The sequence below is a fragment of the Drosophila elegans genome, unplaced genomic scaffold (assembly GCF_018152505.1).
Source record: "Drosophila elegans isolate 14027-0461.03 unplaced genomic scaffold, ASM1815250v1 contig_814, whole genome shotgun sequence".
In the NCBI taxonomy this organism is placed as follows: domain Eukaryota; kingdom Metazoa; phylum Arthropoda; class Insecta; order Diptera; family Drosophilidae; genus Drosophila; species Drosophila elegans.
This window is the reverse complement of record NW_024546167.1, coordinates 14,170,878-14,193,066: the sequence shown is the minus strand read 5'-3', so window position 1 is coordinate 14,193,066 and position 22,189 is coordinate 14,170,878. Positions and strand designations below refer to the sequence as shown.

Here is a 22,189-nt window from a genome sequence, read left to right as displayed (position 1 = left end):
AAAAACAACATTTTAGCGAAATACATTTTCTCTAAGTAATTGGGGAACATATTTTATTAATATTATATTAGATCTCTTTAATAATTAAAATTACCTAAAACCAACTAAAACCAACCAACATTCATAATTTCTCGGCTTTTGTCTGAAAGACGTGTCACGCTCCCATCTCTACTTTCTGTTGCCACCAATGCAAAAGACGGGTGGCTGTACAAATCACATTCTACGCCACCCACTTATGAATATGTAACTACAATTAGTAAAATAGCTTTGCAATATGTCCAAATAGTTATGTAATAGAAAAATTAAGAGAACAAAGAGTCATTCAGTTGGCAGCCCTGTAACTTATGCAAGCGTCGCCTGTGAACTGCAAAAATGGAAGAAGCAGAAAATGGCGGCAAAATTTCGTTAGATTTCTTTTGTTGTCGCTGAGTTTGGAGTGGCCATTGCGCATTCCAATAGTTGTCTTCCATGGCGTCTCTGTTTGGCGACGATGGTGTGGATGACCTGTTCAATGACAATCTGCCGGTGGATCCGGATCAGTTGCCCAGCGACGGCGAAGGCGAGAAACTGTTTGCGGACGATGACGACAACGCCGCAGAACCTGGTAGCCAAGATGGCCAGAAAGTGGAGCCCAAGAAGCGGGCAGTGAGAAATCCGCGCCCCAGACTTACGGTCGAAACACTCCGCGGTCCCCGTGGCATACAGACCATCGAGGACTACTTTAAAGACGTCAAGTTCAAGGGCAAGGGGTATGAGAAAGCCGATCTTGACGAGGTTCTGCGGCGCCTGCAGCACTGGGGCCATCGCATGTATCCCACATACACCTTCGACGACGTACTCAACAATATCGAGCGGCTGGGCAAGAAGAAATCGCTCCAGGTGCACATGACGCGGTATCGTCTGGGCCAGCTGGAGGAGATGCGCGCCCACGAGGCAGAGGCCATGGAGGAGGCGCAGGAAGATCAGCAGGGCGGAGCCGGCGACGAACCCTTCGATGAGTTCGATGCCCTGTTGGGCGAGCAGATTGCCATGTCCAGACTGGCGACACGCACGCCGCATCAGAGGAAAATGTCCACTGCCTCCAGCAACAGTACGCTGGTCACTCCTTCATTCTCCCGTGGCAATGCCGTGATGTCCACTCCTTACTCTGCGGTGAATGCTGCCACTTTCGACCGAAATGGAGCCCCTGTGGCTCCTACTTTCGATCGGAACGGAGCTCCGTTGGCCTCGATGGACATCAGTGACTATGGCCAGCCACTGCCTCCCTCGCAACCGCCAACGCCGGCCGCCAAGAAACTGTCCAACGAGCAAATGGCCAGGATTGCGGAGAACCGAAGATTGGCACAGGAACGTTTAAAAGCCAAAAAGGAGCAGGAGGCCCAAAACCCCAGTTAACGGGAATGGCCTCAAAGAGCACCGTATACATATTTATAAACTATAAATGTTAATCTTGATAAGGATAATTTTTAAATTTCAATATATTCTGTAAGCAAAGTATAAAGCTGTTCAAAACTCAAATACATATCTGCATGAAGAAAATCCAGTGACCGACCCGTATGTTTTCCTAATTTTCTGAAATTTAAGAGAAAAGTTGTTTTCGGAAGTATTCAGCCTCTAAAATATCTTTTACCCAACTAAAAGTAAACTTTGTTTGTGTAAAACATATACATTTATTTAAATGTTTAAGTCATAAGCCGAGAATAATAAATTAGGATTCGGGAGTAAGAAACTACATGGAGTGCGTGAGTATTTACAAGGATCTGGTCATGACGGTGATAAGTTGTGTGGAAAAGCAATAGCCCCAACTGAAAGCTCGGCTCTGTTGGGAAAAATACTTTGAAAGTTCTTTATAGACTAATGGGGATACTATTAAGGTACTGGCATGTAGCGGGGTATGCAATAGCGCCTCTTAAGTGCTAAATCTCAGTGCGACTCGGGGCAGCGATTCAAACAGACCCTTGGCTCCCTTCAGCAAAGCAGCCACGATGTTCATGAGCACGAGATCTTCTTTTGGAGAGACTTGCGATTGACCATCCTGTTCTTTGGGATCGGATCTCTCCTTGACGGCCTCGCGAATCACATGCAACAATCTCTGATAGAGGAACGATTGCCTGTAAATCGGCTTGGAGAGACTCAAGTGGTCGTCCTTCAGCAGATAGAAGTCCCCGAAATCTATCTTAGAGGACTCCTCCGTGACAATGCGCAGTGGAAACTTGAATGTGGTCAGCATGGTGGGCGATCCCTCAGCCACACTGACGACCTTCACATGGCGAAGGAACGTGTGCAGGCAGCCCATAAAGCGGCGATGCATCTCCAGCAGCTTCGGCGAGTTCTCCTCCATCTCCTTGACCTCAATGGAGGGCGAGAGTATCATCTGCATGTGCTGCTTCCATTTGGCGATGGGTGAACCACGGTGAGGGGTACCCAAAAATACAATGCCCTTGGTGTTCTTGGCGAGCTGTTGGACCTTCGACTCCTGGGAGTCCAGGGATTTCAGCAGTATCAGCTTGGTAAGCAGGCCGCCCATGGAATGTCCTATCCACACAATCGGACGATCGTTACCCACATCCGCGGCCGAGATCCTATCGAGCAGCGTGCTAGCTCTCACATCAATGTGACCCTGACCCTTCTCGCACGGGCAGTATTTTGTGAAATTGGCCGACCACTCTGTGACCGCCGAAGTGTAATCAATGCCGAGAATTCTGGAATCTGGATAATCGTCTGGCAGCCATTCCATGGGCCAGCAGTTGGTGTACTCCTCGCTGGTGTCCTGGTTTCGCCACTCGCTGCCGGATACACTGAATTTTCCGACGCAGTCTTCGCTGGCATTTAGCGGAACATCCGGGTGCACCACTTCCCAGTCCGAGTCCAACTCGGCTTCGTTTCTCAGCGTCTCCACGAATTCCATTGTTGCCGCATCGCTGATGTTCAACTTCCGTTCTTCCACTTTCTTGCTGGCTTTTAAGACAGGATCTGCAATAGTGAAATAAGGTCGAATTAGATGAGGATAAGCTAGAGCTAACAACTCCATTTACCTTTGATTGTTTCTGTCCTGGGATTTACATTGCCATTCTTGGCAGCCTCGGCTTGTGCGGTAACCAATGGTCTACCCTGCTCCTTCTTTTGCTTGTTGCCATTGACTCTCTTTTGTTCGCCCACCAGAAACACATCGTCCGTTTCACTGGTGTAGAAGGCGTTCTTTCCGTAGAGACCCAGCTCCGTGGGCTTTCTATCCCGCTGGCGCCAGGTGATGAACACTCCGCCCAACAATCCGTGGACGAAAACGATGTCTGCCTTGGGCTTCCTGCGTGTGCGAACTCGGGGATGCAGCGGATAAACATTCGGCGGGTAGGTACACTGATTGGGATCGTCGTAGTCCAGGTTTGCCATTGTCTTGGCCGAGATGACCTGCAGGCGAAGATCGGGGCACTGTTGCCATTCGGCAAGGGCGCCAACCCAACCGGACGAAAAGAAATGTTCCACGGCATCGGGAACCATGGACATGTTGGCCAACACTTTGCAGAGAGTCGATAAGGTCTCGTTGTCGTCGCTGAATATCTTTCGCAGCTCCATGAGATGTACAAGGCCTCCGTCTCTGATAATCCTAGCAGAGGTCTCGGGATCCTTGGTGATGTGGTGCAGAAAAGATATGATTTCCTTGAGTAAATCTGTGTCGGCTGTGGACAGAACAATGGTCTGCTCCTGGCTCAAGTATTCATGGATGTCCTCCTGCAAAATTCAAAGAATTGACTTTAGTTTTATGCAAATAACGTACTACAAATGTACTTACAATGGGATCCTGCTCGGGAAAGTATTTGCTGAAAAAGTGGTCCACGCAGGACATGGGACGCAGGCGGGCCAGCATCACATGTAGCTCGGACAGGAGCATCTTGGGATTCTTGATGCAGCCGCGTCGGTGGACGGGCATGAACCAGCGCGTGTCGGCATTGCAACGGGCCAAGGAGACGGCGGTGCGGGCATCACAGATCTGTGCCAGATGACGGAAATCCCAGTCCTTGAGGTGATCCATGCAGATGAGCTGCTGCACCGCCTTTAGGCGCTCCGGTTGGCTGCCAGTTTGGGCGATATTGAGCAGTCGCCAGGCAACCGAGTGCTTGGCCGCCTTCCACCATTTTCCAATCGGATTGATGATCACGCTGATCCACTTCTTCTCGTCCTCCTCCTTCTGCTTTAGCTTTCGCATGGACTCGCGGTAAATGTGGTACTTGATGTAGATGTACTCGGCGCGACGTTTGTCCGGCTCCGGTGATTTCTTGTCCACATATTGAGAGAGGAACCTGCGCACCTGCGGCGACTCGTACAGCAAAAATCCAGCACTGGAAAAGGAGATAATTCAAGAATTATTATTTTAAATATTTGTAAGAATACAGATGACTTTGGTTTACTTAAAATAATATTCAGTAGTTATTGTTTAACTAATTGTTTTATATTGCTCAATTGCTATCTAAGTAATTGCTCTATTATCTCCAAAACCAAATACCGGTTTAAAAATGATTAAATACTTTTTAAATAGCTTTGCCCATTTTTAATATCTTGTGTTATTTAATTATCTAATTAGGACAATAACAATTATCGCTGCCAACCATTTGTTTTTCCAACAAATGTCAAATTAACAATTATTTACAGTTTGTTGTTGTTTACCATTTTATCCATTTGGATTATTATTGTTTTATTGACTTTCATTTAGCACCTTTTTAAGTATTATATCTTCACATTTTTTTAGTTTATTTGTTTTTAATTATTTCCATTTTAATAATTTTAGCTACTCAAAGAATATACCAACTAATAAATAAAAAACACTATATTATATAGAACAGAGTGGAAAAAGTTTATTTAAATTTAAAACCTTTTAAATTCTTATCAATCGGAACTTCCGTTTTATTTCATTTGTTGTTGTTCTTTTTCAGATTAATTGACCTTAAATAACAACAACACCTAAAGCTGCCAACTATTTGTTATTGAGATAAACGTGAGATAAACAACAACAACGAAACCAAAGACTAGTTTGTTTTATTTTTAAAAAAGTGGGCGCGTCACCTCCGATTGCAAAAACAACTATCCCATTATCCCAAAACACGCGCCATAGTTGCGATATTCCCAGAAAAATAACAAGAAAAACATTAGTACTATCACTGGTGATAAGGGGATCTAAAAATTCGCGGGGGCTCTCACAAATATTTTTAAACTGCGCACTATTATGGCGCCATGATAGTTTTGGCACACTCATTTTTTCAGTGTTTTTCTTTTTTTTTTTGGGGGGCCTTGAACAGCTGTTCACGCACACGCTGAATAAGAAGAAGCGGGGCAAAAACAAAAAAAACTTCATTAGCTTGCTATCTCACTTTTACAAAATCGTACGTTTTGTTTTGATCGTGTTTTGGTAAGAAAATAAAAGAGTCAGGCTATATGAGTCAGTTAAAGACTATGAATATACTCTAAAATATTTATTTAATTCTAAATTAACCTATTTGTATTATTATTTATGTTATTCAAATATTTTTTTAATTAAAAATGTAAGCGATTTAAAACCAGAAAAATCCTCTAAATACTCAACAAATGTTTTTGCCTTTTATTATAATAACGTATAGAATATTTTTGGCTGTTATTTCAATTATAATTCAATGATAATCCCTACTCCTTGAAACTGTCTATGCTAATCTTACAATCATTATCAATTTATTATTTAAAATCATACCACCAAACACCTTTTGTTTGTGGACAGTTTTTCATTAAGGTATTGGTATAGCTTGACTAATCATCGCGTAATTTGATGTAAACAAATGACGTTACATGTGCGACAACACCTATTCAGTATAGGGAATGCGGAAAACAAGATCTGTTGTTGTTTTTGTTTTTCACGATATATATAGTATATCTAGATCGTACGACTTATTCAGTGCCATGTGGCGCCGTTCAAATGGGACAACAAAATTATATACATATGTATGTGGGACGAGCCTCCTAAATCTTGGTAAGCTACAAATGTAAAAGTTGTAAGTGTGTCACTGGGGGAGTGTTTATCGAAATTTCCTATTTTTTCCTTTTTAATTTTCTTATTTAAGAAATATAAAATGTTAAGTCAATCATTTTAAAGATTTTAATTTAAGGACAATTTAAATATTGATTAAGCATGTGTAAAATTTATACTTTAAATGTTTTTACGATGGGATTTATGTTATTTTAAGTAGGCAAATAAAGAAACTCATTACGATTTAGTATTAATTTCAAGTTATTTGACATCGAGCTGTTTCTTTTTCCAAGTGAGACCTGTAGCAGCTGCTTTAGAGTACGTGTTTTGTTGTGGTTTTTCCGGGTGCTATGGCGTGATCTACTTACGCAGTAAGAAGGCCCACTCCGCCCAGGCCCACTAACTTCGGATGACGGCGCAACTTGGACTTGAGATCCTCCAATGACATTGCCTGTATTCTGGTGGCTGTAGTTATAGTGTTCCTTTGTGTTTTCGTGTAGCACTCGGCACACACCAACGGAATTTGTTTTTCAATCGGTTGCCAAAAGTTTGCTTAGTTTTTCACACTTTAAATTTAGACGATTGTATCACACACTGGGCCCCTACAAGTTGTATCACTAGGGCAATTGTTATTTAGCTATATAGCTGTCACTTCTTTTAGTTTTGTAGTTTGTTTTGGTTTGGTCTGCTGAGCTGTTATTGCTGACCAACATTCGGGGACTTTCGTTTTTATAAACTTCGGGGCCGATGGTGTGACCGTTTGCGGGGAGTAACCGAAATCTTGATCAGCTGACGCCATTCACAGTGCAACGCTCACAGCTGATTGATAACAGAAGGGGGTGGGTTTGTTAATTCATGGGTAGGGTGTAGGAACTATATCCAAGGGGTCATATCTATAACTTACCATAAAATAAGTTAAAACAATTGAGCCATGCTTCTTCTTTATTATCTATTAACCGCTTTTTTTATTTGCATGAAATTTAGGTAATTTATTCCATATGAGGACTAAATTAAAAACTAATAAAAACCAAATGAAAATTAGGCAAGCACGATAATGATAGGGCGAAGAAAATCGTTTAATTTAATATAAATGATTTGAAAATATTTACCATGCAATTAAGTAAGCAAGAAGTATGCAATGATCTTTATATGTTTCTTTAATTTATTTATATTAAGTTATTTTCTTTTAAAAGCAGCGTTACAAGAATTTAAATCTCCAGTGTGCCCGTTTCAAGGGGTAATGAAAAACCCTACAGCTAGGGGCACTCACAACGAAACGCACCCGTGCACAGCTGACTGATAACACAAAGGGGAGGGGGTGCGGAAAATCATTGGCGTGGGGAGGAATTGGTTTTGGGGTATATTTATTTTTAACTACAATTAGTTGCTAGTGTTTAATTGAAGCAGCGGCCCATCAGCTTCTTTGTACAATGTTCTAGAGTTCGCTTAACAACGCCACGTTCGCCGATTGTTTCGAGTTTAGTTTCGGTCTCCGATAATTCGATGGATTTTCGCCTTTTCTCGACTGAAAAACACAGACAACCCGACGTCGGACATAAATAAAAAAACTGTGGGTGGCCAGGTGGGTGGTGTTTTGCTGCTGGAAGTCGAGCTCCCCTAAAGCAACTTGGAGGGAAAACGCCAGCCAGCGCCGGAAAGGCAATAAAACTTAATTTCCCTGACAGAACTACGATAAAAACGCACAGGAGAGATGAAAATCCATTTTCGGGAACAGTACGGAAGGAAGGGTGAGGAAATCCTCTATGTGACGCCAGCAGGTGAGCAAATCGATCAAACCAACAAAACAAGCCTTGCAGAGTCCTTATTTCTATGGCAGCTATCTATCTAGTTTTCCTTATGTTTAAGAACTAAGTTTGCTTAAATAGACCCAACCCAATCAAGCTAATCTCATATGATAATCTGCCACGTTGGGATTAATTAATTTTTAGAACAACAAAGTCTACTTTAAGGTTCCTATCGTTCTTGCATAGGGTAATATCAGATTTCTTGATTTTAATTAAATTAAAAAATAACCATTAGATTTTCAAAATAACTTATAAAATGCTAAGTAAACAAAAATAAATCTAGTGTAAAAACTACATGAAACTTTAAGGTATAGCCAAAATAACAACAAATTCTGACAGGTTTAGGTAAAGCCCGCTTTTAATACCTCATTTAAATAAAACTCCTCTCAAATCCAAACTCCAGATCAGAGCAACATCGTTAGGGTTCCGCTGTGTGGCGATAAGCTGGTCATCCAGGAGAAGTTCCTGCTTTTCCGTGTGCTGCAGAAGGTCTTCCTGCCCAAGGGCTATCCGGATAGTGTGAGCGAGGATTATGCGGCATATCAGATCTGGGACACGGCTCAGGCCTTTTGCAGCACCATCTGCGGCACCCTGTGCACCCATGCCATCCTAAAGGGAATCGGCGTGGGCAGCGAGAACATCAATGCCTATTCCGCCACGGTCACCTGGATTTTAAAGGAGGGCAGTGGACATGTAGGCCGAATACTCTTCGCCTGGTGGCAAGGCTCCCAACTGGATGTCGACTCGAAGAAGTGGCGTTTGCGGGCCGATTTCCTTAACGATCTGGCCATGGGCATCGAGATCTATGTGCTTCCCAAGTATCCGCATTTCAGCACCCAAATCCTGTGCTGTTCCACAATGCTCAAGGCGATTGTGGGCGTGGCAGGAGGAGCTACAAGATCGGCATTGACCCAGCACCATGCCTTGCGTGGCAATCTGGCGGATGTGGCCTCCAAGGATAGTTCACAGGAAACGTGCGTGAATCTTGTGGCCTCCTTTGTGGGACTGTATCTCCTAACGCTGATCAAGAGTCAGGCTGTCCTCTACACCGTCTTCTACGTGGTAGTCAGCCTGCATCTATACGCCAATCTCAAGGCGGTACGCGCGGTTTGTCTGCGAACCTTCAACGAATCGCGCTATTTGATTGCTCTCGAGGAGTTCTTCCGGTCATCAAGGATGCTCAGTCCACAGCAGGTTAGTAAAAGAGTGCTGCACAAATGTATAAATAACCAGAAAAGATGCAAACTCCGCAAGCCAAAGCATATATACTCTTGTAGCTATAACAAAATAATAATAAAACAATCCTTACAGGTCAACGCCATGGAGCGGGTCACAGTTGGAAAGACGGTTTCGGTGTCACTGAACATTAAGTTGGGACTGAGCGTGAAGAATATGATTGACGAGTATAAGAGCAGCAGCGTCATTGAAAACATAGTATCCTCCTTTGATCCCCACGAGCACTTTATCATAGCGGAGACCAAAAAATGTTTGGGCGTGTATCTGCACTTTGACACGCGTCCGCAGGATGTGCTCAAGGCTTACTTCTTTGCAGTGTCCTATCTGCAGATCAAGGAGAAGTACTGGGACATACAGACCAAGTGGCAGGAGTTTCTGGCGCTGGCGCAGCAGGAAGGTAAAGATAAATTGATTTTATAACCCCAATACCCTTAATTAAATTTCATAAAAACCCAAAGGTTGGCTTGTCCATCAGCATTTGCTACTGGTGGACGAGTTTCGTTTGGACTGGAAGGTGTAGAAGGATGCTGACTCTCAATGCTTGAGTTCCAACTGATTTGCTTGCTTTGACCTGTACAATTGATTTCATTCGGACTTCATTATCATTCTCACATATCTCCCATGGCTACCATTGATATTAACTAAGGGCTATTGATATTTACCTAGATTTAGCTTTGTGAAACTCGTTCGCACTCGAACATCTTCCATCTAACTCTGCCTTAGCACAAAGTAATGTTTGTAACCGATATTTGATAAGATATTTTACCCCTGCTTTGACCCATGAATTTATCGGAAGGCATTATTTCAATTACTAGCTGCTAATAGGACTAGAAGGGAAACGAAAAGAAACACAAAAATCTATTTTGTAAGGACTTATTGTATGTAAGCTTTTCGATATATCGAGAGCTATTGTACTTTTTAGATCATAATCAAGGAAAATCTCACAACGAAACTATGGAAAAACCAGCAAATGCATTCTGGGCAAAAAGTGTACAAAGTTTTAAGCTTCTTTTATGACAAACGTGCAATATTTATTTAATTATTAGCTTCGAATATCTAGAACTAAGTTGGCGTCCATTTTAGCTTAACCATAATGCTTTTCAATTAATGCAATATATGAACTATGTGCATACCGTCTCACCACGCAAATGATTTTAATAAAAGAAATGAATAAAAATAAAAAACATAAAAAAAAAATTTTTTAAGATCTTTTTGAAAATATTTGGTCTTACAAACCTTTTTAACCATAGAAAATTTTTAATTGAAAAAATTCGAAATAATTTTTCAATTTAAACCGCAATTGAATGGTGTGCCATTCACCACGAAACCACAACCTGAAATGTGCATGGTCTTTTGTGAAGAAGAAGACAACACGTGCGCGTATTCAACGTGTGTTTTCCTAGTTCAGTTTTGTTTTTCATTGATTTCGGTTGTTTTTAACTGAATCTCTTGCCAGATTAAAGTAAAATGGAAAGTGAGCAGCCAACGGCTGTGAAAGCCTCGGCTTCCATTGAAGACCCTCAAAGTAACGAAACACCAACTGAAACGGGGAAACATAATGTTCCTGTAGCAGACGTATCACCAGATAAGGTGCAAACAAAGCCCACAGGTAAGCTCTAAAGCTTTTTAATAGATAAACACAATAAAGAACTTGGCATTTCAATGCAGAACCTACAAATGCAGTTGTAGAAATGGAGCAACAAGTGAAGCATAATGAGTCAACACCAGTGAACGCCCTGATTTCTGATCAGGAAAAGGTTTCGGGGTCAGTTGAAAGTGCTACAAAGGAGCAGCAGGTGGCAGCTATGGAATGCGAAGTATCACAAGCTGTCGAGGACAAAGGAAATCCCGCAGGGGAGCAGGAATCCCCTCAAGAAATGGACTGCCAATTGTCACCAGTGGCGGAAACCGATTCACAGAAAGATCCTTTAGTCGCTCCACAAAATCTAGCACATACAACCGCAAACAAGACGCCACTTCCTCAAGTGCAACCCGCTCCAGAGGCTAACCCAGCTCCTCAAACAAGTGGTCTTGGTTTATTGGCTGCCTACGGGTCCGATGCTGATGATACGGATGTGGAGATAGTTACCCCGACGCAGGACAGCGACAATGAAGTTGTGGAAGTTCCGGTGACGGACACCGCTTCCTCCACCGCCTACCGTCCAGTGGTGGCTGTGAGTTCGGGCGGCGAGAGCTCGGAAAGCAGTAGTAGCAGTGACTCCGATTCCGACTCGGAAGGAGAATACCTAACTGTACTTCGCAAGAAAATAGAAAAGCGCATCAACACAGTCGCGTGCGATGAGGATGACGAGGATTTGGATGAAGACGGAGCCACGGGAGATCCGTCCCGTCGACGCCAGCCGCCAAAAGTGCGTGGAGAGATGCTTCTCGAAGATCTGCCACCCATTCATCAACTGGAGATCACTGTTCCCGAGGATGAATGCGTTGAACTGGGCAAAGTTCAGTCCATAGTAGACCAGCTCGTTTTGGTTTCCGTTCTGCCCAATTCCATGCTCTTCGATCTGGACACGGTTTTGTTCTTGGAAAAGGGTCGCAAGGTCCTGGGCGAGGTGTTCGATGTGCTGGGTCAGGTGTCGGACCCAATATACTGCGTCCGATTCAACTCTAACCAACAGATCCTGGACAGAGGCATTACAATTGGCGACGTGGTGTACTGTGCTCCAAAAACTGAGCACACCCAATTTGTGATTCTCTCCAAGTTGATGCAAGTTCGCGGATCGGATGCTTCGTGGGAGCACGATGTGGAACCACCTGCGCGCCACGTAGATCACTCCGATGATGAAGAAGAAAGGGAGGCCAGAAGTGCGCGACGAAAGCGCAACCAAAGGGATCGTGCCAACTCCACCGACTCTGTGGATTCACTTACCTCGGTGGCAACAACGGCTACCACGGCCACAGAGGCGTCTTCAGTGGCTCCTCCCCGACAGCGCGGACGTCGCGGGCAGCGGGAGAGCTTCAGACAGAGCCAGAGATTCTCCAATTCGCACAACTCGCAGGACAATCAAAGCCAGCCCCGAGATCAGCAGTACAACTACCATCCCAGCTATAATCCGGGAAGCTGGCACTCCAACTACTACCAGAACTACCATCAGGCAGCGGGTAACTTCAACATGCCGCCACAGCAGCCGGGAATGCCCTTCCCAGTGCCCAATTTCGGCTATGGGATGCCCTACGCCATGCCGCCAATGTATCCCCACATGTACCCGCCTCCGCCGCCCTTCGCTGCTCCTCCGCCAAACAATCAGCCACATCAGGGACAACCGCCACCAAGCTAGACATAAGCCAGAAATTTCTGTGAATTATTTTTATTATTCCAATAAAAAATCTTAATCAATTTACGTGTGTATCGTTAAAAATGTGATTTGGGTTGTTCAATAAAATGCATGAAAGGTTCATTAGATTTGTATAAAAAGGTACTTAATCTGTGTGGGATCATTAAATATGGTTTACAGGTGTAAATATGTACGTATGTATATATAACTAGGACTACTACGATATATGTGTACTTGGCTTTGCTTATTATCATACAGCAGGAAGCACTAAGCGGCCGAAAACAACTTCAGTGTGTATAAATATACGCTTGCAGGCTAATCTAAAATATATTTAAACATGTTTCTGTGCGTACGAGTGCACTTTTGTATATATATCCGTGTTAACAACAGTTGCCTTAAGCCAAGACTTGATTTTAACTTCCTAAAATCTCCTCAACTGCTGGGCAAACCACAAACTATTTTGATTGAGCTTATTCGAGCAACCAAACAAGTGGACCGGGAGTGGGAGCAGCCATTTCCAGGACCACGGTAGGCACGTGAGAATGTGACAATAAAGGGAGGAGCATTATGATTCGGCTCCAAGCTATTTACATTACAACAATACAGTAAACGAAACAACAATGCGGGCTGGTTTGGGTTAACTTTCGTTGAATAATAATTGTAGGATCGGAAAGTAATCTTTGGGTATATATATTGCTTAAAATCATTCATTCGTTGTATTGCGATAAATATTTTTGCTACAATATTCCGGCCAATATCAAACTAGCAATACATTCGTGATTTGTTTTAAGATATTTGGCACGTTTCTCTTTTGGTTATATGAAACTTGATATGATGTTTATATTGTCCCATGCAAAAGGAGATGTTTCAAGATTACTTTTCGCTACTACTACTCTTAAGCGGTTTTAAATTTGTACAAATTAACCCATCCCAATGCGGGTAACAACAAAACAAAATTCGCTGCTTGGATTTCCAATGCCTCAGACTCGAAGTTCTATAGATTTTTGATTTGATTACGAGGTTTAAGCAAGACCACCACCGCTGTAATGTTGTCCTGCGAGTCCCGCTCCTTGGCAGCCTCTATTAGCAGTTTGGGAATGTCATCCAGCTTTGTGGTGGGATCCGCCAGGGAATCGTAAACGGTTTCAATGACAAACGACTCCGGAACATGATCCCACAGGCCATCGGTGCCGAGTACCAGAAAGTCGTGAGCCTCGCTTAGCTGCACATCCACAAAGTCCGGCTCAGCGATCACTGCCTCCAAACTGTAGTCGCCAATGGAGCGGGCAACGTTCAGGATGCCATTTACCCGCCACTGACCCTGGGCATGGAGCACCGTGCCGCCTGCTGTTTCTATTCTCTTGCGCTCATCTGGATTCTCTGGCTTGTGCGGTTTCACCAGCTGCAATTGGGTTCGTTTGCCCACTAGAAGAGCCTTGGAATCGCCAACCCAGGCAATGTACAGCTGATTCCTGGTGATCAAGGCACATACACTGGTTGTGCCGCTGGTGATCTTCTTCTGGGTGAAGCGCTCGTCCGCCAGCAGAAAGGCTGACTCGAAGGCGTTGCGATAAAAGTCGGGGGATGTGTCAGAGACATTTGGGTTCGCCTTAAGCTGATCGGCCAGCAGTTGGGGTAGTTGACTGGTGACATAGCTGGCGGATAAGGAGCCAGAGTGGCCATCGAAGACGCCAAAGAAACGCGCACCTTTCTCCGGCAGTCCGTACATCTCGCCAAATCTGTCCAGGCAAACACAGCGATCCTCCATCTTCCGGGGTTTGTTCTTCACAGCAGCGGATGTGTGCAGGGGTTCCTTCTCCTGGTGGCACTCGCTATTTCCCGACTCTGCGTCATCAGCAAAGTCCTTAAGTCGATCAACCTCCGAGTTGTCAGTGAGTTTCAGGAGGAACTTCTCCAGTTCACTGGCTACGAACTTCTGAAGCTTGAGGAGATCGTACTGCGGCGGACCCTCCACGGTGACCTCACACTCCTTCGCGAAGCACAGATCCTGCTCCAGCTGCTGCGTGGAACGGTGGAGCAGCTTCAGCCGGAAGTGCTCCGGGCATCCTCGAGAGCCCAGCTGTTGCCAAATGGCTGAGACTAACTCCGCATGTCGCTCCTCGCTGGATACCTTGTACGTGTCACTGGTCGTCCGGGTTACACAACTCCGGCTGGCCACCTCTTCGTTCACGGCTGCCGCTGCTTTTTCCGCCGTAGTGGCCAGAAATCTCTTGAATTCCGCCAGATGCGCACATTCCACAGCGGGAATCGCATCTGCATCTGTCGACATATTTTTCGCTGCTCGCGTCTGCCCCAGTTGTTGTTGCCGCTGCTAATAACGCGGCGCGATCATGTGTTAATCAATTCTAATTGTTGCTCAACGATGATTCACCCGCGCACTTGGCATTTTATATGTTTTTATGTTGTTATTGTTTGCGTTCTCTTATGTTGTTCTGGGAACTGAACTGTACTGGTTCGATAACATTGGATGACTTCACTGTGCCTATCGAGATGCATTAAAGGAGTTCACACTGACAATAAATAAGCTAAGAACAATATTAATGTGTTGTTGCATTTTCAGTTGAAGCCGTCGGGAAAATACTGAAACGAACCGATACGTCAGCAGGTTCCGCTATCGATAAGATTTGGTGGTGACACCGACTATTGATAGCGGGAGAGGATCTAGCTATTTAAATTTAGCCCGGTTCGCTCGTTAACTGGGTTTGATGGCCTTGAATACGTTCGCTGACCCATCTTGAGAGAGCGGGAGGGAACATGGCGAGCGACTTTGGTGTAGGTCAGGGTTTTGCTTTAGTTGCTGCAAGAAGTAGTGGGAGAACGGTCAGAAAAAAAGACCAAAAATTTAAGTTCGTGATTAGTGTTTGAATAACTCAAAGTGAGTGTTTATTTATTAGTCCGGAACTTGTAAATTACAGTGGTTTTTTTTACATTGAAGCCGCCGGGGACCCTAACTAAAGGGCCCCGGAAATTTAAACATTTGGGAAGTGAAATCTTACCAGGCGGACCTAACCTGGTCGTCGACCACCTGCCGCAGCAGCATCAGCAGCAGCAACATCAGCCGCAGCAGCATCAGCAGCAGCATAGGCCGCAGCAGCATCAGCAGCAGCATAAGCCGCAGCAGCATCAGCAGCAGCAACATCAGCCGCAGCAGCATTGGCCGCAGCAGCAGCGATCAGTAGCAGCAGCAGCAGCCTCAAGCGGCAGCAGCTACAGCGACTGCCGCCAAGACGGCCAGATACGGAGATTCCCTCGGTGAGTCCGTTCCGGGAACGTATGCCCGCGCTGGCCACGTGGTCATCTCCGAGTCCACCGACGCCCTGCTTCCGGCCACGCTACGCTGTCCTCCGGACCAACTGGCTCCGTGCGGACTCGCGCTGGTTTTCGCCATCAGCGTTTTCCCTGCTGCAGCTTCAACACATACGACGTTGAACTCTGAAATAAATTAGTTTTAGTTATTGTTTTGTGATAGCATACAGTCAAGATTGTAAAGTACTTACTGTGAAATCTAATCTAAATTTTGAGGCTCAAGCCCGAACCCTAGCCCGCGTCCAACTATATCTAAATTGGGTCGCGAAATTTAATAACTTGTGGGATTTGTTTAGCGTACTTACCTTGTCAGCACGTCCCTTCTTTTCCCTTGGAGCTCCTCAGGATTAGGCGACCCGGTTGGCAAACGCCACCAATTTAGTGCCGTGTGGCGAGTTTGCCTGACACTTTGAACTCTAAGCGTCTAAAAATTTCCCTTGTAGTTGTTTCCGCTTTGACCGCTTCTCATCTGGGCGACGGTCTGAGATCGGCCTTAAAGTTTCTAACGAAAAGAATAGATTATCAGTAGGAATCTATAATGAATGTATTTACTTGTTAATCTCACCAAGAATTAAATGTAAACAAGCTACCGAGATGGTTGTGTGAGTTACCTTGGGCGGGGAGATGAGCCGATCCTAATCCACCAGGAATAGACTCCGGTCTGCCGGAGATGGGGTGTGCCTCCCACATCTCTCTTGGGGCACCCAAGGTTGGGTGGGTGCGTCGTGGCAAGGACATCGAAGCCACCAATTTCGTCGAATTGTCTTAGTTGCTTAATGTAAACATAGTTTTGTTTGTTTTGATTTGTGCTAGAGATGGTAAATCGACGTGAGACGTCCGATGAGTCGGAATCGATTGTTCGGACTGCAGGGCATAGGGGGTACTCCGCCCTGGGACTCCGTGGCTAGCCGGCGCTGCCCTCCGGGAAAGATGCAGTTCCGTAACAATATGGCGCCCAATTTAACAAATAAAATATGTGATAGCCGAGTCGACGGCGTCTCGCATATTTATTATCTCCAGCCAGCCCACGAACGGTGGCTTGCATGACACACATGCAATTGCACCGGGATGCGGACTGGTGGAGAAAAGTTGTTTAAATTTTGTAGGAAGAAAGGGAGGCGTGTCCACTAGAAGTAGGACAATTGCTCCCGAGGCACAGTTCACAGGGATTAGCTGTGATTTGGCGGTGACATCCTCTTCGAAGAAAATCGAAGGATTCGCATCCCAGGTCGTCCGTGCAATAAGCACGAAAGGTTAAACCAAAAACAGTGATAAAACTGTGATATAGGTATTAGGGATATATTTTTTTTTGTTAACGTAATTTTAATGAATGTCTTGTTTTGGGGTTACAGTGTAGTTGTTTTTTTTGTGCAGATCCTTGGGTTTTCTGGGTATTTGCGTTTTCAGATCATATCGGTTTAAAACTTAAATGTGTGGTCGTGACCCGTGACTTCGTCACGCGCTGCTCGGCCACCGCGACTTGAATGAAAAACGCAAAGTCCAAGAGGAAATCCGATGCGATCCTGCAAACAGCCGAAGTCCTTAACTGGCGACTTTCAGCACAGCTGAAAGTTAGTCCAGTTGACGAGCGGTTTGTTTAGTGAGAATTCGGACGAAATTGTAGACGCAAGACGACTGGCGCGGAGTCTACCGGCTGGAGATCGGCTCCATCTCCCCTTATTGAGGCTGGGAAAAGAAAAAATAAAAATAGAGAAAGAAATTTAGTCGAGGGACTTGTTTTTTGATAAGAGCTAATATTTGGTGTGAATTTGTTTAGCCTTAGGGTATTTGTGGATCTTTAATATATTTTCTTATTTATTTCTTATCTATTCATGGTTTATTTTTTTTATTTATTTATTATTATTATTTATTGGCTTGGTAATATAAGTATTCGTATTATTTAGGTGCATATTATTTAGTGGTGTTTATTGATTGTTTATTATTATTCACTAGCATTCAGTATTATTTATTTATTTATACATAATTTGGGCTTTTGGTGGCCACGTTGAATTCGGGGTTTCAGAAGTCGTGTTAGGGGTTATCAAAATTCAAGATGGCAAAGCGACAAGGCAAGCATGATCACCTGCTTCGGTCGAAAGGTTTTACAGGCGAGGACGACGAAAAGATGTGGTCCACGGATGTGGAGGGCGCTACCGAGGCTGGCTTGCCGCGCATATCGGAAGGGTTGCCCAGGACTCCACTTGCCCGTTTGCGCCAGGGACTGCAACAAGAGCAAAAAGGACCACAGGACACAGAGCTGCAGCAGGACCTAAGGCAGCAGCAGATCCTGGAGGGAATTGGTTCCGCAGCGGATGAGTTATTGCAGCTCGACGATAAGGACGCAAGACTCCACGATCCCTTTGTGGATTCCGCGGCAAGGTCGGCCGTTAATGTGGCTTTGGCACAGGCGGCGGAGACCCATCGGAAGGCCCAAAAAGGTGGGGCCGGCAGCCGCCAACCAGCAATGGCGAATTGAGCGGTGGGGCGTATCCTTCGACGGGGAAGATGAGCGAAACTCGGTGGAAGACTTTCTCTTCCGGTTGGAGTTCCTGCAGCGGCAGTGCCAATGTCCGTGGCAAGAGGTGCTCCGAAACTTCCACCTGCTGCTCACTGGGCGGGCTCGGGAGTGGTACTGGGTGCACGTGCGTCACTGCAGGGTGGACAGGTGGTCCCAGCTTCGAGCCTCGCTGATGGATAGGTTCCGATGCCATCAGACGGAGCACGATCGGATGCACCAACTTCTACAGAGGGAGCAGCAGCTCGGAGAAGGAGTTGGCGATTATATCCATGCGATGCAGCAGTTGGCGGCTCGACTGAAAAGGCCACTGTCAGAGCGGCAGCTGGTGAAGATTATTAAAAAGGGATTGAGGGAGAGCATCGCAAGGTTTGTCTACGCGATGGATGTGCTCACGGTGGATGAACTGCGGGAAGAGTGCTGCGAGGTGGAGCGCAGTTTTGGACGACGTGGACGGACCACGTACACGCAGCCGATGCGGTATCCTCTGGCGGAAAAGGCCAAGGTTAGCGAGGTGATTGGCCCAGATCCTGCTGAGGATCCTCCGTGGCAAGAGGTGGACGAAGTGCGGGCGAAGCCTAAAAATCCGTTCCGAGCCGGCTGCTGGAATTGCGGAGCCGTGGATCACGGGTTCCGTGACTGCGCAGCAACAGAACGCAGAGTGTTCTGCTACCGATGTGGGAAGCCCGACACCGTGTCTCCCAAATGTCCGGATTGTGCGGAAAACGGTCGGCTGGGCGATCCGAGGGCGGAGAGGATGCGTCCAAACAGGAGTTCCGCAGAGAAGAAGAGCTGGTAGGGTTAGATAAATGTTTACCTTCTAAAAATAGTAATAAGTTTGCATTACGATACTTACCTTATGCGGAGAGGATGCGGCGGTATCTAGAGACCAGGAACAGGATCTTCTCAGAGCACCAGTTAGGCGGGATGCGTGTGGTGTCTCGCAAGGTGCAAAAGGCCAGGGAGCGATTTCGCAAACGTCGGAACTGCCGACGCGAAGCAGTGGCCGCCGTGAGGCGCAGTTTATCGCGAGATCCCAGGCCGTTCGCCGCAGTCCGAGTTCTGACCAAGCAACTGACGGGGTTGTTGGACACTGGAGCGAGTGTGAGTCTGCTTGGAAAAGGTGGCAGAGAGCTGGTCGAGGCCTTGGATGTGCCCGTCCAGAAGTACTTATCCACAGTCCGTACGGCCTCTGGAGAGGATCGGTCAATTATAGGACGGGTCAAGTTACCGGTGGAATACCGAGGACGGACAGAGCACATTCTCTTCTACTTGTGTCCTTACCTGGAGCAGCCAGCTTATTTTGGAGTTGATTTTTGGCAAGCATTCGGACTGGCCCCAGCGATTATAGGCCACATCGATTCGGAAGGCGTGAAGAAGGCCGAAGAATTACACGCCAGGGAGATGGAACACTACGCGGAAGTCGAGGATGACGATGAGGAGAAACCCGATCCCGAGTCCTGGACGCTTTCCAAGGCCGAGGAACAAGAGCTGGAGGAGATCAAGCAGCAGTTCTTGACTTTCGAGAAGGATGGCTTAGGTACCACCAGTCTGGAGAAACACACTATTGAGCTGATGGACGGAGCCAAAGTGTTCAAGGATCGACCCTATCCGATGTCTCCCGCGAAGCAGAAGGTGGTCGAGGACGAGGTCGACAAGATGCTAGCGCTCGGAGTCATCGAGGAGAGCAAAAGCCCCTGGAGTAACCGCACCACCGTAGTGTCAAGATCTGGAAAACACCGGTTCTGCTTAGACGCACGTAAGCTTAATGATGTGACCATCAAAGATGCTTACCCGTTGCCCAGCATAGAAGGCATCCTGTCCAGAATTGAGCAAACATACTACATTTCCAGCGTGGATTTGAAGTTCGCTTTTTGGCAGATTGAGTTGGACACGAGCAGCAAGGAATACACAGCCTTTACGGTTCCTGGTCGGCCTCTTTACCAGTTCCGTGTGATGCCTTTCGGACTCTGCAACGCATCACAGAGGCTGGTGAGACTAATGGACCGAGTAATTCCCGCTGAAATCCGCTCAAATGTGTTCGTCTACTTGGATGATCTGCTAGTACTAGCGCCCGACATAAGAACGCACTTGAAGTATCTTCGCCGAGTCGCTGAATGCCTGAAGGAAGCAGGGTTAACCATTGGGCTGAGCAAGTCGAAGTTTTGCTTCAAGTCTTTGACCTACCTCGGCTTCATAGTGGGTGGAGGTCGTCTGCGGATGGATCCAGGACGTGTAGCAGCTATTAGGCGGATGCCTGAGCCAAGGACCATGAAGGAAGTGAGAGCCTTTCTTGGGACCGCAGGTTGGTACCGTCGGTTCATAAAGAACTTCGCAACTTTGGCTGCCCCGCTCACGGAATCTTTGAAAAAGACGGGAAATAAGAAGTTTTCCTTGAGTCCAGAAGCACAGCTGGCAGTAGAGTCCCTGAAGATGGCCCTAACTACTGCGCCAGTGCTGGTACATGCGGACTTCAAGCGGCACTTTTTCATCCAGTGCGATGCATCCCAGATCGGAGTCGGTGCAGTGTTGTTCCAGCGGGATGAAGACGGCCAGGAACAACCAATAGCGTTCTTCTCGGCCAAGATGAATCGTCACCAAGTCCATTACTCCGTCACTGAAAAGGAATGCCTCGCAGCCCTGCTGGCGATTCGAAAGTTCCGGCCGTATGTGGAAGGAATGCCGTTCACGTGCATCACCGATCATGCCAGCTTGAAGTGGCTCATGTCCATGAAAGATCTTTCGGGTCGGCTGGCTCGGTGGTCATTGCAACTCCAGGGATATGACTTCAACATCGAACACAGGAAAGGAAGCGAGAACGTTGTGGCAGATACCCTTTCGCGTTGTGTTGAAGAGCTAACGGTGGACCCGTCAGAGTTGCTCGGCTTCGAGACCACTGAGTTTGCTGGAGAAGAGTACACGGAATTGCTACAAGAGGTGGAAAAAAACTTGGCCAACCTACCTGACTTGAGGATAGTGGATGGTCTCATCTTCAAGAGAGTCTTTTCGGCAAATCTGGATGACGAGGTGGAAGGCTTCGAATGGAAGTTGTGGATTCCCCAGAGTCTGACCCACAGCATAATTGAGCGTGCACATTCGGATCCAACGGCAGCTCATGGCGGAATGGGAAAAACTCTGGAAAACCTACGGCGGCAGTTTTACTGGCCTGGCATGGCACTGCAAGTCCGGGAGTTCATACGCAGGTGTGAAGTGTGCAAGGAGACGAAATCCCCGAATTTCCGGATGCAAGTTGGTATCGGTGAGAGAGTCCAGACTGAGCAGCCATTCCAGAAGCTGTACATCGATTTCCTGGGGAAGTATCCGAGGTCGAAGAAGGGACAGGCCTACATCTTCATTGTGGTGGATCACTTCTCCAAATACACATTTCTGAAGGCCATGCAAGAGGCATCGGCCTCCAATGTCGTGGAGTTCCTCATTCACGAGGTTTTCTACAAGTTTGGGGTTCCAGAAATTGTGCATTCGGACAACGGCCGCCAGTTTACGTCCAAGATCTTCGAGGAGGCGATGGAAAGCTTTGGCATCACGCACATCAAAACGCCAGTCCACTCTCCGCAAAGCAACGCAGCGGAAAGGGTGAACCAAAGCGTGTTGGCGGCGATCCGAAGTTACTTAGAAGAAGACCATCGAGAATGGGACGCGTATCTTCCGGAGATTGAGGTGGCCCTCCGCAACGCGGTCCATTCAGCAACTGGAGAAGCTCCGTTCTTCACCGTATTCGGACGACACATGTTCCTGAACGGAGCCAGCTACAAGTTGGCAAGGAAGTTGAAGTCGCTGTGTGATCACGAAATGTCTGGGATGAGAACAGCTGATAAACTCCAAGTGATTCATGACAAGGTGCAGAAGAACCTCGAAGATGCATACGATCGGAGTCGCCTGCGGTACGACAAAAGGGCTCGTACTTTCCTTGCGAAGCCAGGTCAGGAAGTGTATCGCCGCAACTTTGTCCCCAGCGATTTCAAAAAGGCCTTCAATGCAAAGTTTGCTCGGAAGTTCCTAAAAG

General features: G+C 46.3%; 6 protein-coding genes across 7 annotated transcripts; 3 read left to right on the top strand and 3 right to left on the bottom strand.

The window, feature by feature from the left end:
- Nucleotides 1–373: 373 nt before the first annotated feature.
- On the top strand, nucleotides 374–1,539 carry LOC108149458 (protein TIPIN homolog). Its single transcript, XM_017277049.2, has one exon. It carries the CDS (start codon nucleotides 469–471, stop codon nucleotides 1,393–1,395), a length of 927 nt encoding a protein of 308 aa, XP_017132538.1. The 5' UTR covers nucleotides 374–468; the 3' UTR covers nucleotides 1,396–1,539.
- A 111-nt stretch (nucleotides 1,540–1,650) lies between these two features.
- On the bottom strand, nucleotides 1,651–6,735 carry LOC108149457 (protein SERAC1). The gene is made up of 4 exons (XM_017277048.2): nucleotides 6,358–6,735; nucleotides 3,791–4,337; nucleotides 3,036–3,729; nucleotides 1,651–2,973 (listed from the first exon to the last, which is right to left on the bottom strand). Exons 1-4 carry the CDS (start codon nucleotides 6,435–6,437, stop codon nucleotides 1,910–1,912), a joined length of 2,385 nt encoding a protein of 794 aa, XP_017132537.1. The 5' UTR covers nucleotides 6,438–6,735; the 3' UTR covers nucleotides 1,651–1,909.
- A 568-nt stretch (nucleotides 6,736–7,303) lies between these two features.
- On the top strand, nucleotides 7,304–10,208 carry LOC108149514 (RUS family member 1). Of its 2 annotated transcripts, XM_017277141.2 has the most exons (5): nucleotides 7,304–7,571; nucleotides 7,675–7,767; nucleotides 8,198–8,988; nucleotides 9,106–9,427; nucleotides 9,489–10,208. In XM_017277141.2, the coding sequence occupies exons 2-5, from the start codon at nucleotides 7,701–7,703 to the stop codon at nucleotides 9,548–9,550; spliced, it is 1,242 nt and encodes a 413-aa protein (XP_017132630.1). In that variant the 5' UTR covers nucleotides 7,304–7,571; nucleotides 7,675–7,700; the 3' UTR covers nucleotides 9,551–10,208. The 2 variants fall into 2 exon arrangements, with proteins under 2 accessions (XP_017132630.1, XP_041566421.1); XM_041710487.1 differs by having other exon boundaries at nucleotides 7,304–7,767.
- A 189-nt stretch (nucleotides 10,209–10,397) lies between these two features.
- On the top strand, nucleotides 10,398–12,389 carry LOC108149447 (H/ACA ribonucleoprotein complex non-core subunit NAF1). The gene is made up of 2 exons (XM_017277037.2): nucleotides 10,398–10,639; nucleotides 10,699–12,389. Exons 1-2 carry the CDS (start codon nucleotides 10,498–10,500, stop codon nucleotides 12,324–12,326), a joined length of 1,770 nt encoding a protein of 589 aa, XP_017132526.1. The 5' UTR covers nucleotides 10,398–10,497; the 3' UTR covers nucleotides 12,327–12,389.
- Nucleotides 12,341–14,915, bottom strand: LOC108149448 (probable protein phosphatase 2C 59). The gene has a single exon (XM_017277038.2). It carries the CDS (start codon nucleotides 14,611–14,613, stop codon nucleotides 13,318–13,320), a length of 1,296 nt encoding a protein of 431 aa, XP_017132527.1. The 5' UTR covers nucleotides 14,614–14,915; the 3' UTR covers nucleotides 12,341–13,317.
- Nucleotides 14,916–16,935: 2,020 nt separating this feature from the next.
- On the bottom strand, nucleotides 16,936–18,528 carry LOC121467887. The gene is made up of 3 exons (XM_041710581.1): nucleotides 18,477–18,528; nucleotides 17,734–18,256; nucleotides 16,936–17,336 (listed from the first exon to the last, which is right to left on the bottom strand). The coding sequence occupies exons 1-3, from the start codon at nucleotides 18,526–18,528 to the stop codon at nucleotides 17,207–17,209; spliced, it is 705 nt and encodes a 234-aa protein (XP_041566515.1). The 3' UTR covers nucleotides 16,936–17,206.
- Nucleotides 18,529–22,189: the final 3,661 nt, after the last annotated feature.

Excerpts from the sequence above, each read along its gene's own strand:
- LOC108149458 (XM_017277049.2), top strand. The coding sequence starts at position 469 with ATGGCGTCTCTGTTTGGCGACGATGGTGTGGATGACCTGTTCAATGAC.
- LOC108149448 (XM_017277038.2), bottom strand. The coding sequence starts at position 14,613 with ATGTCGACAGATGCAGATGCGATTCCCGCTGTGGAATGTGCGCATCTG.
- LOC108149447 (XM_017277037.2), top strand. The coding sequence starts at position 10,498 with ATGGAAAGTGAGCAGCCAACGGCTGTGAAAGCCTCGGCTTCCATTGAA. Across the intron at positions 10,640-10,698 it reads GGTGCAAACAAAGCCCACAG|AACCTACAAATGCAGTTGTA; the intron begins GTAAGCTCTAAA and ends ATTTCAATGCAG.
- LOC121467887 (XM_041710581.1), bottom strand. The coding sequence starts at position 18,528 with ATGCTCTCCCTCAATCCCTTTTTAATAATCTTCACCAGCTGCCGCTCT. Across the intron at positions 18,257-18,476 it reads CACCAGCTGCCGCTCTGACA|CAGCAGGTGGAAGTTTCGGA; the intron begins GTGGCCTTTTCA and ends CCGCCCAGTGAG. Across the intron at positions 17,337-17,733 it reads AAACCTTTCGACCGAAGCAG|CCTCAATAAGGGGAGATGGA; the intron begins GTGATCATGCTT and ends TTCTTTTCCCAG.
- LOC108149514 (XM_017277141.2), top strand. The coding sequence starts at position 7,701 with ATGAAAATCCATTTTCGGGAACAGTACGGAAGGAAGGGTGAGGAAATC. Across the intron at positions 8,989-9,105 it reads GGATGCTCAGTCCACAGCAG|GTCAACGCCATGGAGCGGGT; the intron begins GTTAGTAAAAGA and ends CAATCCTTACAG. Across the intron at positions 9,428-9,488 it reads GGCGCTGGCGCAGCAGGAAG|GTTGGCTTGTCCATCAGCAT; the intron begins GTAAAGATAAAT and ends AAAAACCCAAAG.
- LOC108149457 (XM_017277048.2), bottom strand. The coding sequence starts at position 6,437 with ATGTCATTGGAGGATCTCAAGTCCAAGTTGCGCCGTCATCCGAAGTTA. Across the intron at positions 4,338-6,357 it reads GGAGTGGGCCTTCTTACTGC|TGCTGGATTTTTGCTGTACG; the intron begins GTAAGTAGATCA and ends CTCCTTTTCCAG. Across the intron at positions 3,730-3,790 it reads TTCCCGAGCAGGATCCCATT|GAGGACATCCATGAATACTT; the intron begins GTAAGTACATTT and ends TGAATTTTGCAG.